The sequence below is a fragment of the Aulonocara sp. 'chitande type north' Nkhata Bay genome, linkage group LG7, assembly GCF_057382095.1.
Source record: "Aulonocara sp. 'chitande type north' Nkhata Bay isolate Kocher_YH1m ecotype deep benthic linkage group LG7, A_spYH_male_GT1.1, whole genome shotgun sequence".
In the NCBI taxonomy this organism is placed as follows: Eukaryota; Metazoa; Chordata; class Actinopteri; order Cichliformes; family Cichlidae; genus Aulonocara; species Aulonocara sp. 'chitande type north' Nkhata Bay.
The window spans coordinates 62,287,435-62,313,425 of record NC_141350.1 but is presented as its reverse complement, the minus strand read 5'-3'; the positions used below and the strand labels follow the sequence as shown (position 1 = coordinate 62,313,425).

The window sequence follows — 25,991 nt, the reverse complement described above, 5'->3', positions numbered from 1 at the left end:
CAAGCTCTACCACCTTCTGTTTGCAAGGGGGAGAAATTTTTCTCACGAGAAAGGTGTTCTTAAAGGAACAGGAGGGTTCCTTACTAGGAACTCAGAAATTCTTACTTCAAATGAAACTCACTATTAGTACAAGATTAATAATTAATAAAGCGCTGGATGGACCGAATCAAGGATGATATGAAGGCTGTGAATGTTACACCAGAAGACGCCCTCGATAGGAAGAAGTGGAGGAAGGCATGCAAGATAGCGGACCCTGCGTCGGGTGATATAAACCGCTAGGAAGAAGAAGAAGAGTACAAGATTAATAATTGCTTATTTTAAAATCTGAATTATGCAAATCTCCATTACTACAGTGCAAGAATTAAAAAAAGGGGGCTTGGTTAGATTTTGTGGAGCTGTGTGGGTGTATGTGTGTGTGGTGCTGCTCTCTCGAGGACCCTGCTGCCACTCCTTTTCTCCACCTGGGGTCACTCAACAAAAAGCCCTCCGACATTATAAAGGCGAGATGAGGTCCACGTGCGAGGGTTGTTGCTGGGTGTCTGTCCTGCTCCGTTCACACAGAGTTTTGTTTTTGGAGCACTGTGGATTCCTTTTGTGGATACATGTGAATAGTGTGATCCTGTGGGCAACAGAAGTGCCACTTACTGAGTTTGAGCTGTTTGAGCAACAACACTTGCATTAAGGTGCTTTATGTTGTTGTAAGGTACAAAGAGCAGCCGACTAAGGGAAACCAATCCCCTCAGTAAATGTACCAGCTTCTCAGAACAAGACTAGCTTATGTTGACTCTCCTGTGTGTGCAAGTCAACTGAAGCATGAGAGGACAAGAGTGAAACCGGACTGGCTCTCTATCAGCTAATGTGATACTCATTCTTGTCACACTGTTAGCAGAGGGACTTCAGGGTATTTGTTCAGTTGCTACTGTGCTACGATATATGTATCATTTATATCTGCCCTGGCTCAAGCTAAAAAAAGATCATAATGTCACTTTAGATTAAGGTTGGTCGAATTGATTAAAGGGTGAATACTGCAGGATATCTCTCTCACTGAGGAATTGTTTCTAGTTGAAAACCTTTCATTAATAACAAGTATGATTAGCATTGAATCATACTTTATTAATCTTATCTGTTATTAACCTCTGTCTCTGTTCCACAGCATGTTTTTTTTTCCTGTCTTCCTTCTCTCACTCCAGCTGGTTGTGGCAGATGGCCCCGCCCCTCCGAGAGCCTGGTTCTGTCAGAGGTTTCTTCCTGTTAAAAGGGAGTTTTTCCTTCCTACTGTTGCCAAAGTGCTTGCTCATAGGGGGTCATATGATTGTTGGGTTTCTCTCTGTATGTTTTATTGTAGGGTAATCTTACAATATAAAGCGTCTTAAGGCGACTGTTGTTGTGATTTCACGCTGTATAAATAAAATTGAATTGAATTAAATAAGACATAACAGCATCTGTTAGCAGAGTTCATAAATGTAGGATATATTTAACCTGTTGCAGCTGTGTGTTTGCAGGCTACAGACTGGTATTTTGTCAGTATTCGGTTCAAAGTATTCAACGTGCATGTTTTTACATGAGCATGTCTCCACCATGATTTCAGGGTAAATGCTGGTGCTTTCACTAAAGTTTTAAGGCTTAATTTTTGGCCTTGTCTTTTTAAATCCAGCACTATTGGAATTGACATTCAATATTATTACCAGCCTATTTGTGTAGTTTTATCTCTGAATAATGTTTGAGTGCTTGGCTGTGAGACTTTTTAGTCTTACGTATATTAGTTTAGAGCTGTGCTTTGTGGCCTTAATTTGGTCTGTGACCTTAAGACACCTCTTGTGGTGTTTTCCCTTAGTGTACCTCTTAGTACAGCCATCAGTCAGGCTTATCCACCAGGGAAGGATTACAGGCAAGCCAACCAGGATGATTCTTCACCTTGCTCCCTCCCACTCATGCACTGCTGCTTCTTTCATTCAGCCTCCTCACCTCCTCTACTGCACCTGCTCCTTTTCAGCTGCCACGCTTTTCATGGGAGAAACATTTTTGGTTTTTGAAGTTTGTGCATCTGCCAGGGTAGAATTGCTTCAGAAGTATCCTCAGAGTCCCGGCCTTTGGAGCTTCTCTGTCAGAGTTGCCCTCCCCTCACTCCACCTTTTACCTCCTTGCCTGTATAATCTTCCCGTGACTGCTCGACCCTGGATCGCTTTCTTTGTGAGGCCTCAGTGGCAGAATCCCGTCTAGCGATCCTGGGGTTACTCCGCTGTGCCTCTAGGGATGACTTTTTCCCCCTCATCTCCTCATGTGGACGGCTGCTGTCGGTGAGCTGTTTGAATATGTGCTTCAGTATGTGCGCCATTGTGGATTCTAGTGATGGGATTTCCGGCTCTTTTTAGAGATCCGGCTCGTTCGGTTCGGCTCACTAAAAAGAGCCGGCTCTTTCGGCTCCGAACCAGCTCTTCGGGTTGTTTTTTTGCTTTAATTAATTTATTATTAACAATAATATAAAATTATGCACAAAAGGAATTACTAACGTAAAAAAAAAGTTGGTTTTATTTATATATGTGCGGTGGCCCCTAGAGACAAAACACGTACAAACTCCAAAACACATTTTTAACATGAACTGAACTTCCAAAGCAGAGCTACTAGATCACTTAAATTACACAATTGAAAGCATGTGTGTATTGTTTGTGTATTTATACACAGGCACTCATATATATTCAAATAATTTAAAAAAAAGTTCATTTACCTGTTACTACCACACACCAAATCCGGTCGTTGGTACTTGCTGGCTTGTGTAGCCACTAGGTAACAAAAGCTCAACACTGCGCCCAGCATCCTGGAGCACTTCTGTTGTCTTTTGTACGTGTTTTGAGTTTTTATGTGCTTCAGAGTTCGTACGTGATTTGAAGTTTGTATGTGCTTTGTCTGTAGGGGCCACCGTAAATATACTTTTATTTATTCACTCCACATAAAATGTAATAAATAAATCATATAATACAAAAATCAACTATTCACATTTCAACTTTTAACTATTTAATTTTTCAGCTTTTTCCTTTTACAAATTTAAAGTGAAACAACACAAAACACTGCAAACCACAACACAATTAAACATAAATTAAAATATGAAAACAAAAAGAAGATGCACATTCTCTGTCAAATGGGCCTGCATGAATAAACTTTCAGAATCCTTTATCATCCGCAACTAAAAATAGTTGTGGATGATTACTATACCTTTCTAATGTGACGTTGTTGTCCCTGGCTCTTTCTCTCTCTCTCCCTCTGGCTCTGTTCCTGTGCTACTGAGTGTAACTACCGCCCCTCCCCCCTCTTCCCAGCGTAAAGCACAAGGCTCCGTGCAGAGTGAAGCGGAAAAAAGTGCGAGAGAGAGGCTGAGAGAAAGAAAGCAAAAACCCACGTGACGACTCGCGATAAGGAGCCGGCTCGGGTCGTTCACATCAAAGACCCGGCTCTAAGAGCCATTTCGTTCACGAACGACCCATCACTAGTGGATTCCAGCATTAATACCATCACTTGTTTTTATCCACCTTTCTTTCAGCTCTGTGATTGTGTTTTTTTTTGTGTTTTTGTGGGAATATTAATATTAGTAATAATTCTGACTAGCATTCATTATGTCAATTATTGACTATTTGGGGCAATTGACTTTGAAAAATGAAACAAATAAGGAGAAAGAAACTGGTTCTGAATAATATGATGAGATGAGCTGTGACTCAGGCAGAGACCCAGGCAGTTAGTATTAAGTAATTGTTGGAGAAGCTCGATAGGAACGATACCAGCCACCTGACCAGTGTTACAGACCACTCACCTAAAGAGAGCTCCCTGACAGCTGCAGTCGCTTAAAGCAGACATGAAGGGACTAGAAATACAACCAAACATTTGTCCTGGTCTCATACTCCCCAGATCCCAGTCAGGGCCAAGGATAAACACTGAGGCAACACAGGACAATCCCAGAAGTCCGGCGTCTATGCCCTGGTGTGAGAGATGCTTGATGATGGTTTTAATCTTGTGGGTAACTGGTTTACGCTCCACTAGATATGTCATTTCTCAAAAACAGGAGATAGTAATAATAGTAAGAATTCTGGCTAGCATTCTTAAACTTGAGATTAGCTGCACATTTTTTTGCGTTTAGATTTGCTTGACTGTGTTCCTGGGCATTCAGGTTATTGCAGCATTTATACTGCTGCAAATAGCACAACATTTGGTGGTTCTGCTACCCAGGAAGCAGCCTCATAATTCACAAATCTGCTGTGTGTGTTAGGGGTTACTGAGCGTACGTGAGAAACTGCGTTTGTATGCATTTCTGTGCACACACTCACAGGTGCAACCATTTACTTGGTCACTTTAACCACACAGCGTTGACAACCACGCGATGATGTTAGAGCTCACATATTGAACGCGGCTATAACTTTACTGAATATGAAAGAGTACAACTCACACATTTTCACACGTTTCCTCAGTCCAGCTACTTTGTAGGCGCCGTGAAAAAAAAGTGTAAAGTGAACTCCTTTAGCTCATCTGTGTTCTCTTTGTTGAATCGGGTTTGTTCTCAGCCTTTTAGTTACTGTATTGATCACACAGTCTGTATAAGCAGGGATATTTATGTTATCGGGGACATTAGGTTAAGCCAACATGTTATGGAGGGCTCTGCTGTGGACATGAAGGAGATATAGTGCTGAAGATATTTCCTACCTTGAGTTTTCTGTTGTTTTATTGGATTCATTTTCAGCTTCATGTGACGGTACCTGTAAGCACCATTTAAAAGGTGTCCTATAAACTTACAGTACACACAAAGATTAGATTATTAGCAGTGCCGGGGCATTACAAAGAAGTGTTATACTGTAATTCCATTATATTTTTCTGTAACTCTATGATGTGAAACGTTATTATTAGTAAAAAAAATTCATTAATCACATTACAGTTATTAAACAGTTGAACAGTAATAAGTTGTTCAATTATTTATATAATCCGCAGAGAGAGAAAAAAAATTAAATTAGCCTTTTGACAAACAAAACTGCGCAACAATGAAACTGTTATGGGGAAACAAAATTAGGAGGGCACCCTAGGGTAGACCCAGAACTTATTGGCTTTAACCCTATAACGCCCTTCGTTTCATATTTGATACATGAGTTTCAGAGACCTCTATCTCCTCAACATGATCAATACTTGTCATCATTTCAAAATGTTATGGACAAAACTCTTTCTTTTTTTAATCTAAAATTACCATTGTTGCTAACAAAAACTTGCCAAAAACCAATCCATCCATCCATCCATTCGCTTCCGCTTATCCTTTTCAGGGTCGCCGGGGGTGCTGGAGCCTAGACCAGCTGTCATAGGGTGAGAGGCGGGGTACACCCTGGACAGGTCCCCAGTCTGTCGCAGGGCTAACAAACAGAGACAGACAACCATTCGCGTTCACATTCACTCCTATGGGCAATTTAGACTAATCAATTAACCTATCCCCACAAACTGCATGTCTTTGGACACTATGATCGGACATGTCTTTGCCGATCATACACAACATGATATAGCAAAAAAAAAATGTGGATTTTGTTTTAAGGGTTAATAAACATCTTAGCTCCAAAATAAATCCGAATTTTCTGGCTATTTTTTGATGGGTTGAGTTTTAAAGGGTTAAAATGACCTGGGGGCCTCCAGGGAGAAATTGGAAAATGTTGCTGTATTTTCCCATTTTCTTCGCATAAGTGCAAGAAGGTGAATGGGTGCATTGACGACGCCTCACAGGTTTATTAGTAGGACGATATTGCTGATCATAGCTGTTTGCCCGACAGACTGTATTAACATTCATAACAGTTGATAAATAAAAATGAAAAAGTAAAGAAACAATGTTAAAGAGTGTTTCTTTGACGTTGCATAGTTTGTCCACCAAAGGGCACTCTGCACTTTCCCTGTTGCCAATATGTTTGTAATGCTACAAACACAACAACCAGCTGAGCACAATTGGGTAAACAGAGCGTAAACAAGGACATAACTGCACACATCAAATGGTAGGGAACTTTGTTTATGGTTTTTGTGTCTGAAAGAAAAAAATTTAGATTTTTAAATGATCAGATATTTGTATTAATGTCAAAATATTGCCTATAGTGGTTGGGTTCTATATGGCAGTCGTTACCATATAACTTTACTGATGACAATCCAGAGTTTTGTCGAACAAACCTTCTTTTTTACACATTACAGATCAAACTCTTGTCTGCTTGACAATCAGTAACTGAAAGACTTTCAGATTCATTCAGAGTGAAAATGATGACGGATGTGGTCAGAACCAAAGTGTTATTAAGAACAAAGACAAGCAGTGCTGTTATTGTTATCTATGCGATGTTAATTCATTCTAATAGAAGTATTACACGAGGTTCCTCCTAAGGTAGTTAGTTTAAATTTGGGGTGAAATCTCCTAAAACCAAGAAGTAGCCATTCTACTACGTTAAAGTGAGTATACTCATGTCATCAGAGATGCATTACTACAGACCTTCATACTTGATTATAAAATTAAAATTAATTAGTGAGCTTATAAGTGTATAATAATAGCAATTGTCATGATAGGCTTACTTTACACTAACATCTGCATTACTTTAGATAAAATACTGTATTACAAAAATATGATATCTGTCTGTAGATGTGATGTAGAGGTGAGTGTTTAAACATGGACGTCCAGTCCTAAAATAGGCATGTATCGGTGTAGCTGGGGGTGTTCCCAGCTTGGCGCTTTGCTTCCTGATTTAGTACCACAGGACATTTAAGCCTTTCTTAAGCTGCTTGTTAATTCTGGCAGAACGTGTTAGTCATATAATGTAAACATCCTGATTCAGCCTCGGACTGGGTTTGTGCACTTTTTGGCCTCCATACTCATCTGTTTCGTCTTTCATACCGGCCAAAGTGATAGGCTGCAGGGTGTGCAAAGACGTTTTAATGCTGGGTCACAATGAAGCAGTAAAACCTGTGAGCTGTTGCAATGAAAGCCAAAGTAACACCGCAATAGATGGTTGCTGTTGACTGCCAAGATGAGAGATAACAAACAGCTTCACACAAGAGATGTGACTGGTACATTTTCTAAGAGTCTTCATACCACAGATTTTCTCCAGTCACGCTTTAAAAGCAAAAGTACAATCACCAATGCCACCAAGTGTAAAACTGGCATGAATTCTCACAACTCAAAGGAACAGACATTGGGAATACACTTAATTATTGTTTGTTTGTCTGGGTGTTTAGTAAGTAGCTGAGGCTAGAATCCACTTAGCTTAGCATAATAGTTGAAACAGGGGAAACTGTTGAGGCTTGCGAAAAGATTTCCATATCATTGCATATTCAGTACTGGTGTGGGCTTTGAGCTATGAGTGTGCTTGTTGCCAAATGCAGCGGTATGATTGGTCAGATCTGTTTATCTGAAAAATCAAGCATGACTCCAAAAAAATAAATGCTGCAAATTAATTCTGCAAGAGTTCATGGCCGGTGTAAATGGCTACATTTTATAATAACTACAATAACTGAGAAAAATTTTTATTACACAAAATATTTGCATGAGTTTCAAGTGTTTGGTGTGTAAAGGTCATTAGCTCTTCTGATGCCCAAGGTTTTAAAAGATGATAATAACATGCAAAAGGCTACATTACCAGTGATCCAGTACTTTGATCTGGATCACAGAAAGAATAAAAAATGGACATTTCAGTTTCTGGATCTGAACTCAAAGCCAACGTGGAAGTGCATTAAAGCTGGATTCTGGAAGACATACTGTCTTCCTGTATATTCCTCTAGGCTGTAAACAGACATCTGGTCCTACAGAAGTCAGTGGGAAAACGGCCCTTGGATTTAACCTCTCCAAACACTTTCCCGATGAGTTTATGTGCTCAGTGACTCATTTTGGGGCACACAGTCAATCACTTCCAGCATTGTGAGGTAATTTTAGAGAAAGCCAGGTGATAATAACCCAGAGCTACCTCTGTAGATTACATTTTACACAAGACTGTCCTTTGTACATGACCTGCACATGCTTGTGTTAACCCACACAAATAGTGGGCTCTCATAATGAGTTAAAAAAGAGGCACTCATTCCTAATGTAAACAGGACATGAAACATGGAGCCAAATCCAGACAAGAAAGGCTTAGTATGCAATGTAACCTTATCATGAACGCAACCACTGACAAATGAGCAAAAGGAGGTCTGCATTTCATTCGCTATTCAAAATATATACATAGAAAAACACATACAGTTTATAAGGTAACATAGACTTTGTTTTCTTCTTTGGATGTTCGCTGCCTTTTGGTCGATTCTCTGACAAAATGAACCCACACTGATCTGGGAATAGTTAGAAGGTCAGAGTTAAGTGGTTTGACAAACAACAAGAAAAAGCGATGTCCTGCGAAACTGGACTGAAAGCGAGTGAAAGAGCAGCCAGTGTCTAAAGAAAGACTTTGAAAGACGTTCAGAAAGCTCATGTAAAGATATGAGGAGTGGCTCAAGACTCAGGCACAGTAATTTTACAGTACGTAAAATTGACACAGGAAACTTTATACTCAGACGAGTTGCCTGCTGGTTGGATTTTATCTCTTCATATGTCTTACCCTACTTGTTACATGCAGCTATGGGTGGAGACTAGGCTACATAAGACTTTAACAGCCCTCCTCCAACAATCCAGCCTCCACACAGACAGCTTGACACACTCAGCCTCCTCATGTTACACAGGATAGTCTCACTCACTTTATTATCATGTTTTCTGTTTCCGCCAGTGGAATTTCCACAGCTTGCCAGAGCAGAACTTGGCACACTTCAGAAGTTTCACCCTCAGAAAGCAAGCCTGTGTTTCATAATGTGTCTACCGGATTTATAGCTGGGCAGGAAAGCTGTAAGACTTGATGCTATAAAGCTTTAAAAGTGGTTTATAATTTATGTTGTTACATCACTGCATCAATATAAAATCACACTTTTACCACAGTTTTTTTTGTAAATGTATATTTACATAGTCTTGACTTAAGGTCTTAACTCAGTCACCTTATTTCACCCTCGCTAAAACACAATATGCGAAACCTTCCACCATTAAAAAAACCCCAAAAAACTCTAACCACAAAATCCTAATTTCAAACTATAGTCACAAAATCTCTGACTTATTTGACAAAATTCTTTCTATTCACAGTTTGCTGCAAAATTCAAAGCTGTATCTTACAGCTTTGAAACTCTGAAGCTGTGTGCTACTTCATAATTATGTTTGACAAGACTTCGACTAGCCAAACTAATAAAAAAAACTGATGGTTTGATTTTATTGTACTTTTACTGAATTTATTTTATCCCTTTGCTCTGTGTTAGAGATTTATCTTTAAAGAACAGAAACTCACTCAATCAAATTAAGTGGTCAAACGAGCTGATTGGTGAACCACAGCTCAACCTAGCATCCCTGTACAGCGCTGAGTTGCAGCGCTCTGCTGGTTCAGGTTTTTTTGATGACTCACTCTCTTTGCATAGTGATTTTCAGTTTCTTCCTCTTCTTTCTGGTCCCAAAGTGTAGAACAATAAGGTGTTGGCTTGATGTTCTCTTGTGGCCGCTGGGCTGCTCCCATGGTGGCCCTCTGTGGCCTGGACATCTCCCTTATCGGGGGGGAGGGCTCTGCCGGGTGGTCTGGGGCCCTGGGACCCTGTTTTCAACTCGTATTAGAGGGGTGGTTTTGTCTCTAACAGGTACTGGAGTTGGCGATACATTGTGCATTTCTATTTGTTTCTATCTCCCCGTATCTCTCCTCTACCGCACCACCACCTCCTCTTTTTGCTCTCTTGCCTATAAATGTGATAACTGAAGTAACACAAATAGAAATAAATAAATATTGAAGATTCACAAAAGAAAGAGGAGGCTATAGAGATTCTATATAGCTGTTCTTGCAAAAGCAACATTTGTTTGGTACCACAATACATTCAGATCGCAATTCTGATTACAAAAGCTGCCAGACTTGACAGGATATTTAAAAAAAAGAAATGTAGCACCTGTTTACTGAATTAAATAAAACAGACAATTAGAAAACTTAGATCACAAACTTGTCTGTAGCCAATTTTCTTTCTGCAGTGTGCAGTTTTTTTTCCATTTTATATCATAAATGTAGATATTTTGGTATTTTACAGTGTTTTTCACAGTGTTGTCAAACTGAACCATTAATGAAGACAAATCAAGAAGTTACTCAAAAATCAAAATTAGTTTCAGCTGTCACTACATTATTCAATATATTGCAATGCAAAAATTTATTGTAAGTAGTCTGTGAATATGTGTACAGTACAGTACACATGCTCAGTTTGTTTTCCAGTGAGTCCACTGTAAGGAGCTCATATATAATATCATATTGTAGAAATATTGATCAGAGCATCTCTCTGAGTGGAAGTGCTTGTGTTGACAGGATGCTGCTCTCCCAGCAGAGTAGTTGTGTTACATTTGCAGTGATGGATGCAGATTGATGTTTCATTGTCAGTGATTGCTTACATACATGTTTTCAATGAAGTGTCTTAGCTTTAATATTGCATGGAAATAATTCCAGCAATTAAAAATAAGATGAGTTATACCACCTGTATGGTGTTTTAAGAACACCTAAGAATTAAATGACTCACTGCACATTACATTACATTATCTAATGCGTAAAGTTTTACTGACAGTGGTGAACCCATGGTTGTATTGTGTGTCTCTGTAGTTGTTTTGTGCCTTTCAGTTGTGGATTAGTGACTGAACTCAATAAGCGAATCGTTGCAGGCAGATGCAAACTGGTGGAAGACACAAACATGAGACTGGGTCAGTCTTTAGCATCATTTTAATCATTTATCAGTGCAGGAGCTGGAAAGATGAGGCTTTCTGATGCTGAGAAACTCTTTAATCTTTTACTTCCTGTTTTGATCTTTTCAATGGCTTTACCAGCATTAAGGAAGGGTTTTGTTTTAGTGATGCATAGTGATACCATAACAAAACTGCAGCATGTCACGACACACAGCCAATGCAGGGACCACAAATGAGGTTTATATATCTGTCATTTAGTGTCTCTTTGTATGTAAGTTTTTATAGTCATTTATTGTCTCTAGTTGTGTCGTTCTTATATTAATCTCCCTGATCACAGACTCTGAAACATGTCCCACTGACCCATGGACTGAGCTCCATCTGTGGTCTTTGTAAATATCCATGTATAGTTGATTTTGGCGTGGCAGAGTGCAGATGTCTGTGACAGTTCCACTTTCAATATGTGTAGAAATGTTCAATGAAGTTAAACGGTCCTGTCTCGCAGAAACTGTATAACAGGTATTAAAGCAGCATTAGGCCACTCGTGCCCATGCTGTTACTTATATTCTGTTTCTGCATTGCCACAGAGGTGATCATATTGCAACCGCAATGAAAGTTTTAGGAAATGGAAAACAATTTGCACCTCAGCACTGTGATCAGATAGGAGGAAGGTTCTTTCATGTAATTTCCTGTTAGTAATCACCCCTGGGACAAGATACCAAGCTGAATTAGACACTTTGGTCAGAGGAAGTGTGTAAGCTTAGATGTAGATAGCTACCATGAGTTAGTGAAACTACACTTCAGTGACAGGCTGGAAGAGACTTCTCATAAAAAATGTTGGTGAGTTTAAAGTCAGGATGTGGCTGAGAGGGCTTTTGTAGAGAAGCAGTTTATTGCATGTATTTAATGCATTCATTTGTGCTAACAGGGAATGGGTACTTCATGTCCTTCGGGGTTTTCTTCTGACCAAGCTCGGTCGGGGATGTACAAGCTGGAGATCGAGCTGAAAAGAGGACACAACCTGGCTGTCCGAGACAGAGGAGGTGCAGTGACATCTGTAGTTAATTGCATTTTTCAGCTCTTGCTTTTATGCATGTGTGATAGCTTTATTTGTCTATTTTTATTCGTCGATGTAGGAACAAGTGATCCATATGTCAAGTTCAAGCTTGCTGGCAAAGAGGTTTTTAGGAGCAAAATCATCCATAAAAACCTCAACCCAGTGTGGGATGAGAAGACGACCTTAATCATTGACAGTCTGAATGAACCTCTGTATGTCAAGGTAAAGACTTAGAACTAACACACACACACACACATACACAGCTTTTCCATATAAATTCTTAATGAACATTGGTCAGTGGAGATTGTTTATTTCTCTTCTGCAGGTGTTTGACTATGACTTCGGCCTTCAGGATGACTTCATGGGTTCTGCTTTTCTTTACCTGGAGTCTCTAGAGCAGCAGAGGTATGTCAGATATTAGTGCCAACATTGTGTTCTGAAAAACAAGAACAAAATAATAAAGAAATATTTTAATAATTCTTTGCATGTTTCACGAAATGAAAAAAGACACAGAATAAACACAGATAAAATGTTGTTGTATGTATGTTTTTATTGGTGTGAAAAAATGTTTTCTCCCTTCCTGATTTCCTTTTTTTGTATGTTTTCCACACTTAAATGTTTCAGATCATTGAAGAAATATTAGACAAAGATAGCAGAAGTAAACAAAAAATGCAGTTTCTAAATGGAGGTGCTTAATATTAAGGTGGAAAAAAGTACAAACGTACATGGCCCAGAGTGAAAAAGTGATTAACCCCTAAACCTAATAACTGGTCGTGCAGAGTTGTTGTGATTCAGCCACAGGGTTTTCAAGCATGAACCGCCTTTTTAAGGTCATGCTACAGCATCTCAACTGGATTCAGGTCAGTACTTTGATTAGGCCACCCAAAAATCGTAATTTTGTTTTTCTTAAGCGATTCAGACGTGGACTTGCTGGTCTGTTTTAGATCATTGTCCTTCTGCAGAACCCAAGTGTGCTTCAGCTTGAGGTCACAAACAGATGGCCGGGTTCAAACTGTGGTCATAAATATTTTGTACTTGTAAATCAGACTGCGTAGTTGTGAACTGAGTTATATAACCTTGTAAACCAAAATATCTGAAAATGTTATGTTTGTGCATTCATAGATAACATTTTTTTTGTCTGTTTGTAAAAAATATTTACAGAAGTTACACATTTTTTTCAAGGTCTGGTTACAGATACAAAGCAAAAAACTACATATTTTGGTGACAACAATTTGAGCCCATGTGGATATTTTTCTTCAGGATGTTTTGGTAGACAGCAGACTTCGTGGTTCCATTTATCATGTACCATGCAAGTCTTCCAGGTTCTGAGGCAGGAAAGCGGCCCCAGACCATCACACTACCACCACCATATTTTACTGTTGGTACGATGTTCCTTTTCTGAAATGCTGTTACTTTTTACAATAGATGTAATGGGACACACACCTTCCAAAAAGTTCAGCTTTTATCTCGTCAGTCCACAGAGTATTTGTACAAAGGTCTTGGGGATCAAGGCTTTTGAAGATCTTTTTTTAGGCTTTGTCAGGCAGGTCCTATTCGAGCTGAACTTTCCAAAAGATGTGATACATCACAGTTAATTTATGTTATAATAGGAAGGGGCAATGACTTTTTCATGAAGGGGCATGTAGGATTGTTTTTTTCCCCTCTTAATAATAAACACCTTGATTTACAAACTGCATTTTGTGTTTGCTTGTGTTATCTTTGTCTAATATTTTAATTTGTTTGACGATCTAAAACATTTATGTGTCTTTTTTCCCCCTGAATTTATAAACAGGAAATTAGAGGTCATCCAGGTCTTTATGTCTTTACGCCATTCAAACAGTTTAACTAACCGGTGTGTGTTATCTGGCCTTAATGGAAAGATAAGGTTGGGTGTCATCTGCATAGCAATGAAAAAGTATGCCTTCTGATGATGCTGTGCAAGTGAAGCATGTATAATGTAAACAGAATTGGTCCTAGCACTGAACCCTGTGGAACTCCATAATTAACCTTGGTGTGTGTGAAGAGGACTCTCCATTTACATGAACAATTTGGAGTCTATTTGATAGGTATGATTTGTAGTTACATAGACAGGTACGTTTAATACCGAATGAATTAGGTTGCACCTAATTACTGAACCTAATCATCGTGTAGTGACACTGGCCTTATAAAAAAAAAGCATGCCAGAAAGCAGAGCAGAAAACACACCTGCACATATTCATGACTGTGTGTTCCAGGACGATACCTGTGACTTTAGTGCTGAAGGACCCTCAGTATCCTGATCAGGACCTCGGTACTCTGGAGCTGGCCGTCAACCTGACACCTAAAGACAGTCCCATCGAGGAACGCCGAGACTCAACAGTATGTATGAAGATTATGTCAGCTGATATTTCTCTCACTTGATCTTTTTTTTTAAATCTTATTTTAATTTGACCTGCTTTAGTTAAATAAATGTCAAAAACACCACAACTGATACACTGACATGAGTTAATGCAGTCAGAACTTAGGGGCAGGTTGAAAGGAAATCATTTTTACATGTCAGCTGTGAAATTTGGTTGACATGGTAAAGAGCTTAAACACTCCCGCGTGCACACAGACACACACACAGATACACACACACACACACACACACACACACACACACAGAAAATGTTCTGTTAGAGGAAGTCTGTTAGTGTGAAAAAGTATTAAATGAAAAGTGTTTTATGTAGAAAAACATTCCACTGTTTCTCCTTCTTTCTTGCACTGATGGATAAGCTGAATTGTTGAGGTAGAGCAATTTGTTTTATATAAAGCTGCATCTAATCATGATGTTATATGAAGATCAATTTAGCTAATATTCTTCTAATATCTTTGGCTTATGAATGGCCTAAAGTAACATCCTTGTATTTCTTGTTTTTCAGTTATTCCATTTTCCCATTATGATATCAAATTGTATCACTTGCCTGCAACCCTGATTTTATCTTACTTGTATTGTTGATTTTGCATTCTTAGTTTATTTTTTAAAGTTAGTTTTAGTAAATTTTTAGTAAACATACCATTCTGTGGCATGTGCAGATGCTCTTCGGCTGTTGCTGCATCTTGCACAGAGGAAAACTTCTTATGCAAAAGACCAACTTTCAGAGCGTAGCATATGCTGCTTCCTATGCATGGAATTTCCAACTATGCATCCAACTACTTATCCCACCAACAGTAACTGTCTGTAATCACCTCACAGATGTAACATTATCTAGAGCTACTTTAAGTACCACTGATATTTATTTAGTCTTTTTCTCCATTTGGTCTTTCTCATTTAACTTAAGTAATTACTTCCTCCAAACCATCTAAGTGTCTTTTAGACCCCATTCCTACAAGACTGTTCAAAGAAGTCCCACAGTTAATTAATGCTTCAATCTTAAATATGATCAACTTATCTCTAATAATTGGCTATGTACCACAGGCCTTCAAGCTGGCAGTTGTTAAACCTTTACTTTAAAAGCCATCTCTAGACCCAGCAGTCTTAGCTTATTATAGGCCAGCCTTCATCTCCAACCTTCCTTTCATTTCAAAAATTCTTGAAAGAGTAGTTGTAAAACAGTTATCAGATCATCTGCAGAGGAATGGCTTATTTGAAGAGTATCAGTCAGTTTTCAGAGCTCATCACAGCACAGAAACAGCTTTAGTGAAGGTTATAAATGATCTTCTTATGGCGTCTGACAGTGAACTCATCTCTGTGCTTGTCCTGCTAGACCTTAGTGTTCTATACAGTTGGCCATAATATTTTATTATTTTATTAGCCCTGCAGTGGTTTGTATCATATCTGTCTAATAGACTCCAATTTGTTCATCTCCTTGGTGAGTCCACTTCACACACTAAGGTTATGGAGTTCCACAGGGTTCCATGTTAGGACCAGTTCTGTTTACATTTTACATGCTTCCCTTAGGCAGTATAATCAGAAGGCATAGCATACATTTTCATTGCTATGCAATGACACCCAACTTTATCTATCTATGAAGCCAGATAACGCACACCAATTTGAAACTGCAGGAATGTCTTAAAGACATAAAGACCTGGAAGCAAGATTGAAGTAGAAAATTAGAGGTCTAATTTCCTGCTTCTAAATTCAGATAAAACTGAGGTCATTGTACTCGGCTCTGAAAATCTTAGAAATATGGTATCTAACCAGATTCTTACTCTGGTTGGCATCACCTTGACCTCCAGTAACGCTGTGAGGAACCTTGAAGTTATTATTGACCAGAATATGTCCTTCAATGCACATATTAAACAAATATGTAGAACTGCTTTCTTCCATTTGCACAATCTCTAAAATTAGAAATATGCTGTCTCAGAGTAACGCTTTCTTTCACAGCAAGTCTTTTGTCCTGTCTTCCTTCTCTCACCCCAACTGTTTGCGGCAAATGGTCGCCCCTCACTGAGCCTGGTTCTGCTGGAGATCTCTTCCTGTTAAAAGGGAGTTCTTCCTTCCCACTGTCGCCAAAGTGCTTGCTCATAGGAGGCCATATGATTGTTGGGTTTTTCTCTGTATGTTATTGTAGGGTCTACCTTACAATATAAGCACCTTTAGGCGACTGTTATTGTGATTTTGCATTGTATAAATAAAATTGAATTGAAAAATTGGCATACAGTAGCTTACTAATAATTATGTTATTATTAATAAACCCAAAACATTTAGTTACTTTCCAGGTTTGCACATGTATAGGAAAAAAATCAACTTTGAAGTTGATTTTAGTTTTGTTGTCCTTCAGTAAAGATGGGTCTCTATGTTTCCTGCTGCAGATGGAGGTTAAGAAGTATGGACTAAAACATTATGTGCATAAAGTAAGTGTAGTGGTGATCAGGCTCTTAGTGCTTTTCCATAGTTTCACCTTGATTGACCCTTTCCTAGGTCACCTCTAGTTGAGTAGCTGCTTTGAGTCACGATAGAGAGCACAATGCAGTAGAGTCATCTGTCAGACTTGTATAGGCTAGTAATAACTTTTGTGCAGTCAGTTTGTCTTTGTAGCTTTCGATGTTTACTTTCAGGTTTCTCAAAGCATTTTCTCAATTTTTTTATCTTCATCTTTTGGCTCCATGTTTTCTCAGCACCCCTTATGAATAAAATAAAATCAGCATGAATTATAAACACTGTTACTATATTTTCCTGCACCAGTGATCAAAAGGCTAAGATGAAATTCTTCCTGGGTCTTTACATAAACGTTATTTTGAAGCAAACTTTTAATCTCAAATTGCAAACGGGTAGCATCTTTTCTGATATATCTGCTGGCTGTTAAATTTCAACATTTTTAACACCACAAACATATGGTTGTTTCACTTGGGATTATAGAGAACAAATATCTTAGTTCCTAATCCGACTTTATGGATGAGTCTTTGCAGGCTGATTGGCTCTCGCAATAATCAGAAAACTGACTATAGTAAGGCAAATATGTGGAGCCTCATCAAAGTAGGCTTGATTTTCTGACATATAAATACTGTCACAGTTGTTGTTTCGATGAGACACCAAAAACTCCACTGAAAGACAAAAACTCTCGAAATGAATGAAACACCACTGAAACACAATTTTTTGTGTTTTTTCTAGTCATATGGAGTTCTGTGATTTATTTCCACATAATCACTCAATATTTACAGTGCTCTGATTTTAGAGCCTACCAATCCCTGAGGGCGATAATGATCTCCTTAGCTACATGCTGCTCCACTACTTTTTTTGGACTGCAGACACTTTCTACATACAGTCAGGAAAAAAAGATTAAAACCTCAAATAGCCATACCTTTGAATGGTAGGTTTATTTGAACAGTGAGAGACAAAACAATATATATTAAAAAAAATCCAGAAAAATGCATTTCAAAAAAGTTATAAATTAATTAGCATTTTCATGAAGGAAATAAGTATTTGATCCCTTTGCAAATTTCTGCTTTAAAGCTTTAGTACTTGGTGGCAAAACCTTTGATGGCAATCACAGATGTCAGACATATCTTGTAGGTCAAGTTTTGCACACATTTTGTCCCATTCCTCTTTGCAGATCCTCTCCAAGTCATTAATGTTTCATGGCTGATGTTTGGCAACTCAAACCTTCAGCTCTCTCCACAGATTTTCTATGGGATTAAGGCCTGGAGACTGACTAGGCCACTCCAAGACCTTAATATGCTTCTTCTTGAGCCAATCCATGTTGGCTTGCCCATGTGTTTTGGATCATTGTCATGCTGGAATACCCACCCATGACACATTTTTAATACCCTGGCTGAGGGAAGAAGGTTGTCACCCAACATGTGACGGAACATGGGCCCATCCATACTCCCTTTGATGCAGTGCACTTGTCCTCTCCCCTTGGCAGAAAAACTCCCGAAGCATGATGTTTTCAACTTCATGTTTGACGGTGACGACGGTGTTCTTGGAGTCGTAGGCAGCAATTCATCCTCCTTCAAACACGGCAAGTTGAGCTGATGCTAAATAGCTCAATTTTGGTCTCATCTGACCACAACACTTTCACGGGTGGCTGTAGCTCAGGTGGCAGAGCAGGTCAGCCACTAATCACTGGATTACTGGATGTAGTGTAAAGCGCTTTGGGGTCCTTAGGGATTGAGTAAAGTGCTATACAAATGCAGGCCATTTACCATTTACCCAGTCCTCCTCTGAATCATTGAGATGTTCAGTAGCAGCTTCAAATGGTGCCCTTGCGGGCTGTGCAGGATTTCAGTCCTTCACAGCATACTGTGTTACCAACTGTTGGTAACTATGGTCCCAGCTGCTTTGAGATCATTGACAAGTTCCTCCTGAGTAGTTCTGGGCTGGTTCCACACTGTTCTCATTATCATTGAAACTCCAGACCGAGGGAGATTGGCAGTTATTTTATGATTCTTCCATTTGTGAATAATCACACCAATTGTTTTCACCTTCTCACCCAGCTGCTTGGCGATGGTCTTGTAGCCCATTCCAGCCTTGTGTAGGTCCACTATCTTGACCCTAACATCCTTGGAAAACTCTTTGGTCTTGGCCGTGGTGCAGAGTTTGGAATCTGGATAGATTGATTGGTTCTATGGACAGCTGTCTTTTATACAGGTAACAAGTTGAGGCTCCCAATATCAGCTCATTACCTCTATAAAATACACCTGGGAGCCAGAAATCTTGCTGATTGATAGGGAGGCCTTAAATACTTATTTCCTTCATGAAAATGCAAATTAATTTATAACTTTTTGGAAATGAATTTTTCTGGATTTTTTTGTTATTGTTCTGTCTCTCACTGTTCAAATAAACCTACCATTGAAATTATAGACTGACCTTTCATTGTTAGTGGGCAAACATATTAGATTAAAATTAATACTAATAATTAAGAAATAAGAATAAGAATAATATTAAGAAAATGTATTTTATTAATAAAATAAATAAAATAAAATAAAAGCACAGCATAAACTCTGAGGCAGCTTTCTTCAGAAAGGAGCCTTCAGAAAGCCATAGTTTTCCAGGCTTCTTGAAGGACATTTAAGGCGTTTCTTTTTTATATATTTCTGCCTTTTCTTCTGTTTTCTATATGGATCATTCCATACTACTTCAATACTGCTTAGGTTCAGACTCTGGGGAGACCAGTGCATGAGTAATAGTGTACCACTGTGTGTCTTTTTTTCCCCATCCAGGTAAACTCTCACTGTGTTGGCAGTGTGTTTTAGTTAATTACTGTGCTGAAAAAAAAAGTGTTGCTGATTAGATGCTTTCCAGGTAGTATTGTGTCTGATGGATCAAAATTCATCAATATTTACAAGATCCCCAAAATCTGGGTGAAGTTCAACCCCAAACCCCAACATCTAGCATTTCCATAGATTCAATTAAAGAACAAAGAAGAAAGTTTGTGAAAATGTAGCCAAAATCAGTGAAAAACTTTGAAAGACCTCCAGAAAGCTGTAGAACAGAGATCATTGCAAACAAAATGTAACAAATTAAAGGGAGGTATTTTTGCACAGTTCGGTTGCTAGAGTTACATATCAGCATCCCCATCTAGGCTTGTCTTTCCGCTCAGCAGCCAGCTCAGTTTTTATTCATGAAAATTCCCTTAAATGTTTCAAAAATGTGGTGACATTGCCCCACAATGTTTCACAATGAATGGATTCCGTATTATTTAAAAAGCAAAAGTTTAACTTTGTGAAACGTTGTCCACAGCACTAGTTGACTCTTGCTGCAATCGGGTCGGCCGTGTGAGATGCGAGTGCCCATTTCTGTATTACATTAGGTGGAGCTGTCTTGACATTCATCTTTATATATTACTTGTGTTTCAGAAAAGCAGTGTATAATATGATTATAACACGATAATAACATATTGTTTTCTCTTTCTGTACTGACTTCCTAACATTGCTATACTGTCCAACTCTGCAAACAAAACCTTGCCCTATAATACTTGATATGAAATGAATCAAGTTGCTCAACTTGACAGGGCTAACCTTTAACATAACCCAATACAAAGAAGTGTAGTAGGATGGCTTTGGAGAGAACTCTTTAAACAGCTGCATACAGCAGACATAGACTGCACTGTATTGAATAAACTCAGTAATTCTATTTATTTTGGTCTGCTTAGCTGTGATTATAGTTTCTGCTCAGTTAAATGGAGCTGCATGAAGAGATGGTTTCCAACTGTATCCTCAGCTCTGAGATATTAAAAACAGCACATCTTGTTCATGTTTAATTCAACACATAAATTCATAATAGGCCAAGTCTGAATTTGTTCTCCAGCTGCAGCCAGAGATACAGATACAGAGAAACAGCAGTAAAAAGAGAGTTGGAGGGAGACGGAGAGAAAGGAAGACAACAAACAACAACAGACAGAAAACCATGACACTCAAATCAAAGCTTGGACAGGTCAAAGTCTCATTGGCTCTAACTGGCACACTGCTGAGGCTGAGATAATGAATGCTCAGTTCTGGTGAAGATCTTTTTTTTTTGGTAGACTCTTTTTTTGGTGCCTTATTTATAAAGCTTAATTGAAGCAGGACACCTCCCCTTAGTTTTATTTCCCATTTAGTTAACAGAACCCCATCCTACAGCTTCCCCTAGTGGCTTAAACACAATGGTACCCTATTTAAATGAAAGAGGTTTTGGCTGTTTTCATATTATTTAATAAAAATGCAGACACACTTTGCAGCCCTTTAGTTACAGCTATCCATTCAACTTTTCCACCCTGCATAAGTCAGTAGAAATAATCCATTTTTATGTATATTCAGACTATGCTGCTCAGGAGGTCCTGGAAACGATCCACTAAGGTAAATAATCACCATGCCCATCATCATCATCATCATCATCATCTGTGCATGCAGTAACAGCTTTCCTTAAACTGTCCTTACAGCTTTATGCTTATCACTCTGCTCTTCACTTTATTGTGTCTTTACCTTGACAGCCTTGTTACCATCTTGTGTCAGAGATTTTTTTTCCCTACTGAGTTCATATTTTTATCACGAGAGATATTTTGCTCTTGCTGCTGTCATTTCCACCCACTATCTGCCACCAGGGCTCTGTTCTTCATCCATGTTAACATGGTGTTATCAGGCCAAGCTAATTCTCTTCCTTACTTCTTCAAATAAAAGTTGGATGATTTACTAATCTTTAATCATGTCCCCAATAAATGCTCTGTCTCCTGTTTGAATAAACTTTACTAATCAAAGATGCCCATAAAAGGAGCAAACAAAGAAAAGTTGAAGAATGTGAAGAGACTTGTGAGCAGGAAGAGTGGAAAGGCAGTTTGTACAGATGGCATACCGGCGTAGGCAATGTCTAGACATTGTACAGTAACTGCCTCCTATGAGGTTTATGAGAGGAATCGAATAACTTTCAGTTCAAATGATCGTATTATTTTACATTATTTAGCCATATTTCTATATTATATATAGAAATAAGGAGGACAATATTATTTTCCCAAGATCAAGGAAATGCAAACCCCTTTGGCATCATCTACCATTTAAAAGGTTGGTGGATTTTGTGTGAAAGCAATACAAAGTGCTTATGTAGATAAAAGGCCTGTATGAATGTGTGTTCTTGATTGGTGGAATGGGATTTGTAATAGAAAGTGCTTTAACTGCTCAAATTCAGTAGAAAGGTGTTACTAGAAGTACCTGACATGAGTATGTCCAGCAGTTTGTCCTCCTGACATAAACAAAAGGATCTGCTCAGAGAAAACATTTCTGCATTTCTCTATTGGGTTTGAACTCAGCTGAGTAAACTTGTGTAGTAAAGACATAAAAAGCACATGTGCTGAACACAAAATTTTATTTTGCTACTGCAGCACTAAAATATTCTAATTGTGCAATAAAATGTTCATAAAGTGAATTAAAAAACAGAGTCAGTTTTCAAGAAATTCACTTTATGGATCCTTTATGTATGGCCTGATAACATACAAAAATCTTAAATAAATATCTATTTTTCTCCAATCCCAAGGCTGTTGGACTTTATCGACTTATCTACTTTACCTCTATTCTGGCAGTTTTTTTAATTTTTGTATTTACCTCAGAGCAACATGATTCGAGGTTTGATTGATCATCATCTTTTAGAGCAGGAACAACAGAGCCCTGCATTGTGTTCTTGTTGTTACTATGTGGCAAATAAAGTTGTGTATGTGTGTGTGTGTGTGGCCCAGCAGCAGCAGTCTATACGTCTGTCAGAGCTACATCGAAAAGCCCAGCTCTGGCGAGGGATAGTCAGCATCGCACTAATCGAGGGTCGAAACCTCATGCCCATGGATCCCAACGGTCTGAGTGACCCATATGTCAAGTTCAGACTCGGGCCCCAGAAATACAAGAGCAAGGTACAGCATGTGCAACTAAGGTCATACTTTCATGTTTGAAGCCCAGCTCTTTCAAATGAGGAGATGTGTCAGTATTTGTGTGTGTGTGTCTAGACAGTGCCAAAGACCCTGAGCCCACAGTGGAGGGAGCAGTTTGACCTGCATCTGTATGAAGAGACAGGTGGGGTGCTAGAGATCACGGTGTGGGACAAAGACACTGGAAGAAGGGACGATTTCATTGGGCGGTCAGTCTCTACTTATGTTTGGGTGATTTCTGTGTGAATTCAACTTTATTTATATAGCGTTATCAAAGTAAATACCCTATATTATTGCAGACAGAAACCTAACAAGCCAACAGTCCCCTAGGAGAAAACAGATGGCAAAAGTGATGGAGAAAAAACTGTCTTTTAATAGGTGTTAGTGAGGTGGCATTAGTTAGGTGGTGTTTAATGTTCTGTCTGTGTTCTCATTCTTGGACACAAGCTTCAGAAATGTGTGCTATTATTTTATTGGGAGAAAGGATTTTGATTTCTAATTCATGTTGAACATTTGACATTTCACAAATGCTAGTGTTTAAGTGTAATGTCATTTCTCTCAGTTTGAAAGTGGATTTTATTTTACCCATGTGTCAGTGCTTAACACATGGATCCTGGAATGCCTAGAACTATTCAAGATCAACAGGACCCTAAGAGCATTCAACGAGGATGTGGTGAACAATACTAGAGTTCAACTTCAAACCAAACCAAGTCACCATCAAGTGTGGGATTTACCAAGAAGATGCTCTGTCCCCACTGCTGTTCTGCATAGGCCTAAACCCTCTCAGCCAGAACATCAGCAAGCCTAACTATGGATACTGCTACAGAAAAGAGGAGTCATTAGTCACCTCCTCTACATGGATGACATCAAGCTGTATCACAGGAACGAACGAGATACTGATACTGGAAGCTCAAAGGCAAATGGGAACCATGAAGAGACTGCTAGGAAAAACTCAACCACCAAACACCTCCAGAGAGTAAGGCAAGTCCTGAGGAGTCAGCTGAATCGGTAGGACAAGATCCAGACAATCAGCACTTACGCCCTGCCAGTCATCAGATACCCTGCTGGGTTAATAAGGCCGCCAAAGGAGGAGAGGGAAACCACTGACATCAAGACAAGGAAGCTCCTTACCATGCATGAAGGGTTTCACCCCAAGTCCAGCAGATAAAACAGCAAAAATCCATGAATACATCAGGATGATGGCCACAAATGATCATGTGCTTATAGGGCTGCTCGATTATGGCAAAAATGATAATCACGATTATTTTCACTGAAATTGAGATCACGATTATTTGACGATATTTATTTAACCCTTTAAGACCTACTATAGAACCAAGTCCACCAGAGCTTATATTAGTTTTATTTATTTTTTTTACATGCTGTAGTGCCATTTGTGGGAGCATTTCAAGTTGCTATACATCAATACAACTGTTATAGCCCATATTTTAATAATATGTATGCATTAAGTGCATAGTAATTACATAAATTGCAAAAAAGTGCAATAAACTACAAAAAAAATTGAAAATCGCTTTTGTTTTGTTTACATATATTTCTACTTGGAGAAATTTAAGAGGTTTATCCCTCAAAACTTTAAATACAATAAAGTTGCAAAAAATAGTTTCCCACCACAGGAAATTTATTTTGAGTGTCTTCATAGTTTTATTTTGGAGATACAGCAATTTTTATATACTGCAGGAAAAACAAAAAACAATCCTATGATGCAAATTTGCAAAGAAAACAGCATGTGCATCATTTCACTGTGGGAAGTGTTACGAACAGCTGATGGATCGGCAAAGCGTGTTTCTGGAATATTATGCTTTTGTTCCTGCAAGCGCTTTTTATGCAGTTTTTGCAAAGCTTTATGTGGAAGGAAACCGTGACCGAGGACAAGCTGATGGCATCAGATGTAAGTACAACTCCTCCGGTTTCATATGCAAAACAAATTATTGCGCTAGCTTACACGGTTCAGGTTCTACAGGGATTTAAAAATAGTTACGCAAAACGGAGCGTGCTGCTCTGACCGGCTTTAAAGGGTTAACAATGACTTTAAAAAAATAATATAAAATAGTGTGCAACACCACTGAAGTTTTTTTTTTTTTTTTTTTAACTCTTTTCAACCAACGGCAGTCACTCTCCAAATAACTTCTGCTTAGCTTTCCGAGCTTCCCTCGGGTCCTCTTAATCAGCGGTCTCCAACCTTTTTTGCGCCACGGACCGGTTTATGCCCGACAATATTTTCACGGACCGGCCTTTAAGGTGTCGCGGATAAATGAGGGAGGGGCTAATAATCGGCTCAGTCATTTTTAATGATCGTTGAAAGCCCAGATCGTAATCGTGATTAAAATTCGATTAATTGAGCAGCCCTATGTGCTTAGTGAATACCTCAGGTATCAGAAACCTGAGAAAGAACAGGAAAAGAGAAAGAACCATCATGAAAGGATAGGCCCCTGCCTGCATGTACCACTGACAGACAGAAGAAGAGGCTGATATCAAGAAATCCTACCAGAGGTCAAAGCAGGACACGCCTCCTAGGGTGGTTGAGAATGTCCGAGCTTTCAGATGCAGATGGTGATGGCTAACCAACTGGACATGTTTGTGGTGGAGAATCAGATAAGGAAGATACATGTAACTATACCAAGTGAGAGCAACATCAGGCATAGGAACATTACAATGTTGAGAAATACCAAGGGGTGAAGGAAGTGGTCAGTGACAGTGGTACCTGTGCTGATCGGAGCACTCGGGGGCAATGCCCCCCAATCTGTCTGTTTGTCTGTCTGTGTGTTGATAGATAGATAGATAGATAGATAGATAGATAGATAGATAGATAGATAGATAGATAGCAACAGTTTTTGGTTCAAACTTCATTTTTACTTAAATGTTCAGCTCATTAGCTCGGTGTGTTTTGTTTTGAATGTGGTTCAGCTGCCAGTTGGACCTCTCCACTCTTGCTAAGGAGCAGACGCATCACCTGGAGCTGCCACTAGAGGAGTCTCAAGGCTTTGTTGTGCTGCTGGTCACACTAACCGCTTCGGCTGCTGTCTCTATCGCCGACCTCTCTGTGACCCCGCTAGATGACCCACAGGAGCGTAGAGAGATACTCCAACGATATGTAAGCAGCACGCTGAGGGCAACTCAGATGAAATAACTACACCATCTTAACACACATATTACACTGTTGTGCTCAATTTTCTTGTGCAGGGTGTGACGAAGTCATTCTTTAACTTAAAAGATGTGGGCATAGTACAGGTGAAGGTGATGAGAGCAGAAGGTCTCATGGTTGCAGATGTAACCGGTAAATGAAAAAATGACTCTGATTTCTTGCCTTTGCTTGCTCATAATACTTTGCATTATTCTTCATTCTTACTGTGATTCATCCATTATCATTATCTTGATTGGTCGC

At 39.0% G+C, this 25,991-nt stretch overlaps 1 protein-coding gene across 6 annotated transcripts in view; it reads left to right on the top strand.

Moving 5' to 3' along the window:
• Window positions 1–25,991, top strand: part of mctp1b (multiple C2 domains, transmembrane 1b) — a 42,862-nt gene that overhangs the window by 4,481 nt on the left and 12,390 nt on the right. The window contains exons 1-11 of one of the 6 annotated variants that reach the window (XM_086301831.1): window positions 1,944–2,297; window positions 11,676–11,790; window positions 11,884–12,026; window positions 12,130–12,209; window positions 14,039–14,162; window positions 16,578–16,619; window positions 21,003–21,041; window positions 22,409–22,576; window positions 22,670–22,800; window positions 25,514–25,700; window positions 25,790–25,883. In XM_086301831.1, coding sequence (XP_086157957.1) covers window positions 11,679–11,790; window positions 11,884–12,026; window positions 12,130–12,209; window positions 14,039–14,162; window positions 16,578–16,619; window positions 21,003–21,041; window positions 22,409–22,576; window positions 22,670–22,800; window positions 25,514–25,700; window positions 25,790–25,883 — 1,120 coding nt within the window. In that variant the 5' untranslated portion in view covers window positions 1,944–2,297; window positions 11,676–11,678. Of the gene's footprint in view, window positions 1–1,943; window positions 2,298–11,675; window positions 11,791–11,883; window positions 12,027–12,129; window positions 12,210–14,038; window positions 14,163–16,577; window positions 16,620–21,002; window positions 21,042–22,408; window positions 22,577–22,669; window positions 22,801–25,513; window positions 25,701–25,789; window positions 25,884–25,991 lie in introns of those variants that run through there. The other 5 variants (XM_086301827.1, XM_086301826.1, XM_086301829.1 and 2 more) reach the window with 5 other exon arrangements.